The sequence below is a fragment of the Etheostoma spectabile genome, chromosome 7, assembly GCF_008692095.1.
Source record: "Etheostoma spectabile isolate EspeVRDwgs_2016 chromosome 7, UIUC_Espe_1.0, whole genome shotgun sequence".
NCBI lineage: Eukaryota > Metazoa > Chordata > Actinopteri > Perciformes > Percidae > Etheostoma > Etheostoma spectabile.
Window position 1 is genome coordinate 14,396,803 of NC_045739.1, and position 10,466 is coordinate 14,407,268.

The 10,466-nt window shown below is 40.9% G+C and overlaps 1 protein-coding gene across 8 annotated transcripts in view; it reads left to right on the forward strand.

Moving 5' to 3' along the window:
- The first annotated feature begins 626 nt into the window (after positions 1-626).
- prdm16 (PR domain containing 16) overlaps positions 627-10,466 on the forward strand; it is a 179,022-nt gene continuing 169,182 nt past the window's right edge. For 5 of the 8 annotated variants that reach the window (XM_032520651.1, XM_032520653.1, XM_032520654.1 and 2 more), the window contains exon 1: positions 627-917. In XM_032520651.1, the coding sequence (XP_032376542.1) occupies positions 881-917 (37 nt within the window). In that variant the 5' untranslated portion in view covers positions 627-880. The remainder of the gene's footprint in view (positions 918-10,466) is intronic. The other 3 variants (XM_032520658.1, XM_032520656.1, XM_032520657.1) reach the window with 2 other exon arrangements.

Sequence of the window (10,466 nt, forward strand, 5' to 3'; positions counted from 1 at the left end):
AAAAAAAAAACCCTTTCTCCCCGGTACGGACTCTGATGGTGGAGGCTCCATGCATGCTTCAAACAGCTGCTGGCCGCTGCTTGTCCTGAGGGCAACAAGGTTTACACACACACACACACACACACACACACACACACACACACACACACACACACACACACACGTTCTCTCTCTCTCTCTGTCTCAACCAAGTCATAGTCTGTAAAACTCCAATCGAGTCTTGCACCCATTACGCCTGCATGCGCATTAATGAAGTTAAAAATAACCTCTGCAACTCGGGCACTTTTTGGCACAGCATCTGCTGCGTCAACAACCTAAATACAAAGTTTCTGTAAATTCAGAAAGAAAAAAAATTTATGGCAAAATTCTAAATTTTCTGAAAAATTACAAAAGAAAAAAATAATAATAATATTTCAGGTTAATTTCAACAGTTATAATACGACCTTGACCTTACCGTACCTCACTGTGTCCACAGCCGGTTGGCGAAAACCAAGTTGTCGGTGTTAAAGGGGTAAAAAAATCCAATGAGGTGCTGGCATGAGCTGAATGGGATGGGTGTGGGGGGGGGTGAGGAGGGGGACGACGGTAAGGGGATGGCAGTGGGGGAGGGAGGGTAGGCGAGATGGTGAGGAGAGAGCAGGAGGAGGAGGAAGAGGAGGAGGGGAAGAGATAAGTGATCTAAAGGGGAGACGATAGGACAAAAAAAGTGATGATGATGAATACATTGGAAAGTTTTTTGGCCCCGGCGAGGGTGTCAGATTGAATGGCCTGTGCGCATGTGCGAAGGTGTCCAAACTGACAATGCTGGTGAGATGAAGATAGTGTTGTTGCTGCTTCTGGGCTCACGGAGGACGACGAGAGGAATCTACAAGCCGACAAGATGAGATCCAAGGCGAGGGCTAGAAAACTGGCCAAAAGTAGGTCTTCTTTTTTCTGCTTCTTATCGCTTTCAGCCGCCGGCTCCCAACTCGTGGCTGTGTACAATGTCCATGTCCTTGTCATTTGTCATATCCTTAAGAGAGGAGGGGGGCGACTCTTTGTCCAGAGTTAACTTTTCTGCTGGAAAATGTGTCCCGCTCCGGCCGCTCAGCCCCGTTTCTCTGCGTGCTGCGGTCTTTGGCTTCGTTGGTTCTCAGTGTCAGAAAGTTTCATGTGTGATGAGAAACGCCGCTGGTGCTTTCAGTTGATTCAACTCCTCTAAAGGCAGAGATAAACATTGTTATCCAAATCTGAGCTCGATCTTGTAATATGCTCTATTCGGGTATCGGGAGGTTCAGAAGAGGCGCAGAGACGTTTCCCCGAAAGTTACCGAGAAAGTTGTCGAAACGGATAGTAACTTTTTTTTTTTTTTTTAGAGAGAGCCGTTCCAAGTCTTGTGAAATAATATTCCCGGCTTTTGAAATAGTGGGCGCTGTGGTACCGCTGCTCGCTGCTGCAGAGCTCCCAGCGAGCCGAGCGCACTCGTTCACTCTCCTACAAACGGAGACGACCACATGCGAATTTAGAAAGAAAAGGCAATATTTTAATGCAGATTTTTTATTTTTTTTTTGTCGATTCCGCATGAACCGCAGAATATATCGCTCTACAGCAACTTTATTTGGTCGCGGGGCCCTCGGACTGCAGCGGACTGGTTCCTCCTCCAGGGAATGCCAATCAATAATGCGTCTGGTGTAAGAAAGCGCCCATACCACTACCCAGTGGACTGCTGCTCGCGTCACACGGAAAATTCATGTATTCAGTTTTGTGAACATGAGTAGGCTACTTTGTTGTTGGAAGTAGACCATGCTTATTGTTTGACATTTGTTTTATTATTGGTGGGTTGATTTATGAATCGCGTTTTTTTACACCGTATTCTTTTTTTTTTTGTGTATACCTGTATGACTGCCCGTTGTTTTCTACGGCGAGTTATGTGGTCAATCTGCTTTTATCCACAGTTGATTTGAAAGACGATTGCAGAACATATTAACGCTTTATCTAGGCCTGTTGGCATTTGCTTTTGGCTTAATATGTTGGCTATATTTTATCCATAGTGAGTTTCAAATGGTAGTTTAGTTAAAATTCATAGCTAACGTTTGTCCGTCTTATTTTTTTTAAACAATAAAAATATATATATTTTAAAATAAACCTGTTAGTGTTTTTATGTTGTGCTTTGTTGCATGTTTACAGGCCTTTAAAAACTGTGTAACTTTACCAAAGCTACTGGCCCTCTTAATTTAACATGGACCTCGATCTTTATATCAGATATGCAGGCTTTAATAATAACAATTTAAAGAAATATATATGTATATATTTTTTTACATTTCAAACCTTAAGTGAAATACATTTTAGTGCACAACTTTTGAAACAAACCAGACACGTGTTTATTCCTACATTTTAGAAATACTAATACAATCAGATTATTATTAAGTGTTTAGTTTAGTAAAGGGTTCAGCTCGAATGCATTCAGATAAAAGCTAAAAAATACGAATTAAAAGAATGACCACATTTTTTTTACAGTCGTGATTTTGGTATCATTTCCTTATTACTCTGTAACATGCTCTGATTATTTCCCAGGCATCAAGTTAACTTATAAGTTAAAAGACAACAAAAAAAAAGAAAAGGAACGGAAAGCAAAACGCTAAGTGGGTTGGTTGCTCTGTGAAAATACTTAAACATGTCGAGGAGCCTGCTTCGTGCCAGTAATTGCACTTGGTCTTGATCGCCAAACAGCCCTGATAGTCTGTTGATCCGGGTGCTAATGAACACAAATACCTGGCTTTGTAGCACTCTCACGTCGGACAACTGGAACCCTCTGCAGCCCGGAGAGGCCTCCGATCTCAGGGTCGCAGCGGTAGACAAGAGAAACAGAGCACACGTGAACAAATATCGTGTTGTTCTTAACATTCAAAACATGCAGACCCACAACTTTTGAATGCGACGCGTGGGAGTTTATATTCCACCCTCCTTTTTTCCGTTTTTCCCCCTGCCGCTGAACAGCCTACTACTTGCCTGTAGGCCCAAAGCAATATTCACCAGCTGCTTTTATCATTTATTTTTAACCCTCGTGTATATATTTTCCTCTCTCGGCACACATAGACGTCAAAAGCCACGACTCTGCAGAAACCTGTGACTCCGCAGTCCCACATGTAGAATATGAATATATATGTTTTCTTGATTAGTATGTATGTCGTTGTGCCTCGTTTAATGCTTTGGGGTAACAATTATGTGAGTGTTTGTTTGGATTATAACGTAATATCGCCTTTACAGGTGTGGTTCAAAAAAAAGAAAAGAAAATATAAATAAGCCTATAGCTTTGTTACCCACAGGTTAACATGTGTTTATGATTGAATTTCTGACTCCGAGTTTAATTTAAGGCTACCTGTCGTAGCCAATTGTTTTGCATTATATCTAATCTGATCTGCAACGTTCTCTCTGATATACAGTAGTATGAATAGATTATCATGAATGTAACATGTTAGGCTAAAAATGTCCCTAGATGTTTGTTTTAAATAAAGAAGAAATCCTCCGACACATATAGTCCCCACCACACCTCGTTTTATCTAAGATAGGGGCTTTGATGTGAGACTTCGTGTCATCGGAACAACTATAGCATAGAAACCGATACAGACTATCTAGCAGTGAATACTGCACCAAAGTGACAATGAACTTGCTTTTTGCACCCGGTAATTTCCTCGCATTGAGTAAAAATTGGGTTTGGATCAATTCAAACTTCAAGTTGAGCGAGTAGATGTTTTTTTGCCAGGAATTTTTTTTTAGTGCACAGGTGAAACACTAAAACACTAAAACACACACACACACACACACACACACACACACACACACACACACACACACACACACACACACAGGCACTGCTTTCTCGCTGTGTCCTACTACTCGCCTACAGCCAACCAACACCGTCTCACAGAAACCTCAAGGAATATAATTCAAATAGAAACATGTAGCAGCTTTGCACACATTCGGAGAAAAAACGGAAGGAAAGTGTACACACTGATTCTAACTGCAACGTACACCTTTATACACTTATCAACATTTTCTTTCTTTTTTTAAAACCTATTTCAATTACGCCGACCGTCTGCATTATCAAGCCAATACAATGAAAGGTAGCGCCACGTGTTTTTTACCACCTGGTTTATTTAATTTGAGCTGATTTTGCGCAAGTTGTGTGACCATCACCTCCTCTTTGCCCGCCACACTAAACAAATGCACACAGGTGCTGACAGTTATTCGTCTCTCTCTCTATCTCTCTCTCTCTCTGGCCTTTATACTAATTGCCAGACATCCTATTGATCTTTGTGTTAAATGCCCCTTATTAGATGGACTGCCAGTTATGGACTTGGCCTGGCTCAACAGCTTCTGATGTTTTGACAGAAGTAATAAAACCCAACCCATAACACTTTAAAACCAACAATAGTAGCAATGTTGAACCTCTGGCTAAACGTTCAGGGTTTTGTGAATGCTCCCATGTATGGCTGCTATGCAGCTGTAATGTGTGTCAGATAGCACTTCTCCATGTTCACAGATTAGAGCCTGAAAATAAAAATGATATGATCACCAAATGAAAAGGAAATGCGATGTCAGTGTCAGGTAGTGACTGCAAGTCATTGGCAGATTTTTTTTTTTATGTACTTTTATGAAACTCTAAATCCCTCCGTTTAAGATGCTTTAATTTTGACGTTGGAGCATCAGTGAGCCAATGAAGAAATACATAGAAATCTGGTTGATGACTCTTGTTTGGATAGTTTTAGAAAACTTGCTTGATGGTGCTGCATGATTTTGACAAGTTCAGTTTAATTTGTAATACTAATGCTGTTGCTAATTGATGAAGGCTAATGATAAGCCCACAGTGCCTGTAGACATAAAGCCATTTGTTTATTTTTTATTTTGAATGTCAGTAGTGTCGGACATAATGCAAAATGCAAATACCTGTGAGATCTTTATTTTATTGCTGCAGACCTTTCCTAGATAAAACACAGTGGGAAACCTGAGCCTCTTGTGGTTCCACAGAGCCCATTTGCATTCATATGTGATGACGTGAATGATCTTAGCAGCGCTCGGAATCAGGCAACACTAGTTTTGCAGTTTTACATCTTTGTGTAAACGGACAGACTGTGACCACTATGGTAGTCACAGTCAGAAATACTGTTCACCATCCAATCAGGAAGACCACCTGCTTTGTAAAATCAAGTTTTTGATTTAGAAGCGCTTTATTTGCAATTGGGGAGGTTTTTTTTCTGAGCCTTTGGACTGATTTTAGGATCATTTTTGTCCATTTTTTTTGAAGGATTGAAAAACTGTGTAGCCTAACTAATTGCACATTTGGCAAGGCCACATATGCTGCATAAGTACTTGATTATGGATGTTTGTGCGATGTGAGTTCCTCATCCCAGTATGCACACATGCGGGATACAGTTAAGTGTGTTTTGTGAGCACCAAGGCTCTTATTTTTCTTTCCATATTTATTTCCAGGGCTGGTTTCTCATCTTTGTCCAGTGAAATACCTTTGCACTGTACATGTAAGACAACTGTATTTACAGAACATATGATATCCTATGAAAGGAGTAACTTTTTCTGTAATAACCCCCAAAAGTTAAGGCACTTTTATTTGTAACACAGCCATACATTTGCCCATGTCTAATTGTAACATATTAATTAGTCGTAGGGGGAAGTTACTTTGGTTAAGGTTAGGTTAGGGTAAGGTTTGGTCATGGTTGCAGTTTAATGTCAAGCCACTATCCGTTTTGGTAACATATGGTCCACGTTTGATTCACATGATATGATACAAATAAAGATGCATTGTTTTTTGTTACCTTATCTTCAAATTTGCTGTGAGAGCAAACTCCTGAAGAATGGTCTTTCCTATTAAGTGTTCCTATTACCCTCAAATGTGGAGGACAGTGTAATCTGAAGTCTCAGTTCTAGTCACTAGTGCTATTTGTTCTTTCACCTTTATCTAAATAAATAATAACAATACATGAACTGGTTACTCTATAAATTACCTGCACTCTAAAGATTTAAAGAGTGATTATTAATTTATGGGAGCATAGTTCAAATGGGATATCACAATCTCTTTATTAAATGGTCTGTTTTACGACGGTTCCACTGCCAACTTTCTAATGTTTTCTTTCACTATCAATGAGTCCCTCTCTTCCTCCCTGAACCCTTTGTGAGACGGTGTATTGTCGCCAGGGAAATGCTTATATTGATATTCAGTCAGTTGCTGCTGTAAAATGTGCAGGCTTAAGTATAAGTTTAAGAATCCCTTGGAAAAGATTTGTCTGTAATCAGGTCAAGTACAGGTGCCATGAAATATGAAAATATTATTTAAAAAAAAAGAAGAAACTTTTCAATGAATTCCAGTGAGCTACGCAATACAGAAAAAAAGCAATATCCTTCTGTGATTATGAGGTTGTAATTCAACATTTAGCTGTTTGAGAAATCCTCATTGTTTTTTTTTATTCAAGTGATATAACATACTAGAGATGGAAAATAAGACAGCTTTGGTTTTTGGAATAAGCAGAATGTTGCTTACTTTACAGAACGTTACAGTGACTCTTTAATCACACACACACACACACACACACACACACACACACACACACACACACACAACAGTGGTGACAGATTTTTGGGCAATGTTAGGATTTAACCCCAATCAATCACAAACTAGAAAGGTTGAGTGTAAATGTCATCCGAACAGCAGGAGCTGGAACTGTTGGCTGGCTAAATACGTGTGTGTGTGTGTCTGTGTCTGTGTCTGTGTGTGTTCTCATTTGACTACATTTGTGGGGTCCAAAAATCGGGAATACAGTATACTTGTGGGGTCCGAATAGCATTGTGGGGCCAAAATGCTGGACCCCACAACTTTAAAGGGCTGTTTAAGGGTAAAGACTTGGTTCTAGGACTAGGGTTAGAATTAGGTTATGGTTGGGGTGAGGGTACGGGTTAAGGTTAGGAATTTAGTTGGGATGGTTAAGGTTAGGATAAGGGGCTAGGTAATGCATTATGTCAATGGCAGGTCCCCACAAAGATAATGAGACTGTGTGTGTGTATGTATGTGTGTGTGTGTGTGTGTGTGTGTGTGTACGTGTACGTACACCATTTTCTACACTTGTAAGAGATCCTGTCAATGTTCCGAGCTTTGACCTAGGTACAATTACGGGTGAAGACCTTGTACACCAGGAGACACACACACACACACACACACACACACACACACACACACACACACACACACACACACACACACACACACACACACATATTTTAGCCCCGTGCTTCCTGTCTGGTGTTGGCTAAGTCAAATTTTGAGTTGACATACAAATACCATTGCATTAAGCTCTTGCACATGGCTCTAAATCCCATTCATTCCAATGATACATTGACCTCACATTATCCATTTGGCAAATATGCCTATTTTTGTATTGCAGCATGACCTCACCCGCCATGTTTGTAAAAAAGCATAGCAATCTCCCAATCATTTGGCGGTGGAGACTGGCTTGCCTGAGAGAATTTGAAGATATATATACCCAATGTTTTCTTTTTGAACAGCCCCCTGTTTTTTGTCTCTCCTCTTACGCTTCATTTTCAGCCTGTAGATGGGGGCAGGGTCTTGTTAAAAATAGCCGAGCAGCATTCAAACAGTGGTATGTGTTGGTGTAAGGGGGTTCAAAAAATGAAGAGCCATTACACTGCACTTAAATGCATTTTGTCTTGACTTGTGGCTGCTTATCGAGTTACGCCCCACCACTGCTGGGCCGTTTCGAGAAGATTCCGTCCAGCCTCTCAGGGCTAAGAATATGCCGCGACTGCTGGAGTCATCCCATTGGAAATGCCTCATCCTTACTTGAGTACGCTGATTAGAGCTAAATGATTATCTCTCTGTGTGTCTGGTGTGATTGTGCACCACCCGCTGTTAAACAGTGTGTTGTTTGCTAAACAAGGGGCAAATGTGTCGAGTCCCTAATGAGTGTGTTTTAGCAGCCCTCATGATTCCCCCTTGCATTGTGATATCCCCGGGAATTGCTCAGCATTGTGACTAGTCTTATCTGGGTCTAATCCCGATTTGTTTGGTATTAGCCCGCTCACTTTCTCCCTCTTTCTCTCTCTTTCCTTTTATGCAGACATTTGTCCTCACCCTGCTCTTTTCCTTTCATCCAGTTCTGAACTTCCTGTCCTTTATTGTCCATTCTTTCATTCACTTCATGTTTTCCGTTCTCTGCGCAGGAAAACTTTGTTCCTTGGTGTGAAGACAAAATGTCAATGTGAACTAACAGGAGCTGGGCTATAATTTAATTATTTTTATTTATCAAAATGTTCCCACTGGGACATATTGTGAAGATCTTATAATAGTAGTGTTTTGGCACATTTCTGTTGTCCAAAATAATGATTTAGAGGAAGTTGAGATGATTTGCAAAAAGTTTGGCCAATTTATTTGGTCTGTTTTAAACACATGCGCAGTTTAGTCTCATGTAATGCACTAAAATGGAAGACAGTTCATTATTCACTTCACTTCAGTTTGATTTATAATTGCTTTATCATGATAAATATTGATATTGTTATATATTACCGTACAGATTTAAAATAAGCTAATGCAGTCAGTTGGTGTGCTAAGGCAATCATTTCAAATAAACAAAGATTATAAGGGCAAGGTGACGCAAAACCAACTCAAATTAAAGTGTACAGTAGCTGAGTTTAAGCTACAAGTAACCACAGACCAGCTGAGTGGTGTAATGTGACCCTTTCTTGAAATTCTCTGTGAATAGCACTGAACAAAACTACTTGTTTTCCTCAAAAGTTTTCTTCCTCTGTGTTTCACAAATCATAGCTTATCTCTAGATCCCCCCAGCATGTGTGTATGTTGGGGGGGGGGGCGCACACACTCACACACACACACACCAGACCAAGTCCCAATCCGCAGCTGCTGCTGATGGCTCATCCTGTCCAGATATGATAAGCAGACAAACTGCTCTGTCCCCTGGGCTGTTTGTCTGTCTCAAAAACCAACAGTGGTGTGAAGTGGCAGCGTGACGCTAAACTCCCTCTACCTGCTTCCCCTTTTATCAGGCCGCCAGTTCAAAGCCTTGGCTCCATCTTCACTTCAATCTCTCACACTCCTCCCTCCCTCCCTCTTATCGTCTTTCTCGCTGTGTTTCGTCATTACCACAAAGATGGGCAAGCAGTGTCTCATTAAAGCGGATTAGAGACATCTCCTCGTCTCAGAGGGGCCGAGCGGGACATTTCTCCTCTTTAGTCACCCCCCACCCTTTTTCTCTCAGAGATCAGGTTCTTTGATTTGGCCAGATAAAGACCCCTTTCATGTCGATGGGGACGGTTAGCGATTACACTGTCAGACCCATCGTGTTGGTGAGTTTGACAAATTTGCAGCGCTAGGTGGGGTGGCTGGGAGGATTGTACTATAGAGGGTGGGTTTACAAGGAGATTCACCATAATTGAGCTGTCATTATCCTGTGACCCTGCCAGGCGCTAGTACGTAGTGCTCACCAGTTCTTTATTTGTTTATTACTTGGCTAACTTTCTTCGTGAGTATGATGGATAGAAAGAGAAAGAGGGAGAGGGGGGAGAGTGGAAGTGGGGTACCAGTCCCAAGATGGATGCCTCTGCTTATTTGACCACCTCTCTTGAGTGCTGTTGTCCATGAAAATTGGCTCTACTACATCACTGCTGCAAGTTTCTTTTCTCACCCAGCTCCTCCCTGGTGCAACACAATTAGGCCCATATCACCGGCTGCCATTTATTTTCATACAAAATGAAAACTGGTGGCATGTTGATTACTGAACTCCCCAGAGACAAAGGGGCCACTATTGGTGTGGTTTAATTTCATTAAGTAGAGTGTTGCGCACTGAATAAATATATTAAGTGCTCCCTCTCATTGCAGGACCTCAATTTACCTCAGACACTCTGTATGCTAAACAAATCCTTAGATGTTACAGTTGTGGAATTGGAACAAATCTCCTGAAATGGTTTGGTTAAAATTAGGCACATTTCTATGACCTTAATACATTTGTTCTCTGGTGTTTCTTCTTGTCTGACATGATGTTTCTTGTTTGTTCTGGTAATCTCAATACAGTACCTGTTGTTGTTGTTGTTTTTGATGAAAAATAAATAACTATTCTCAAAGCGTACTTCTCATTATTCAGCTGATGATGAAAGGGCTCAAATTTATCATGTTTATAGGTATTTATTTTGACAGATATGTACTTTGCTCAAATAGATGTACAACCTTTCTACTAACTATAGGCTGTAAAGTTCAGATGTGGGTTAGAAAGATGTTGTCTGGAGTGAGTGAGGGAAAGGAAAGTCTTTTCCTGGCAGGATAGTGTGACTGGGTTAGCCCAGAGATTTTGATGAAGGAAGCAAAAGCCCTGCTTGTTAAACCTGGAGTCAGATTGGTTGAAGCGATGAGTAGTGCAGAATGTGTGTGTGTGTGTGTGTGTGTGTGTGTG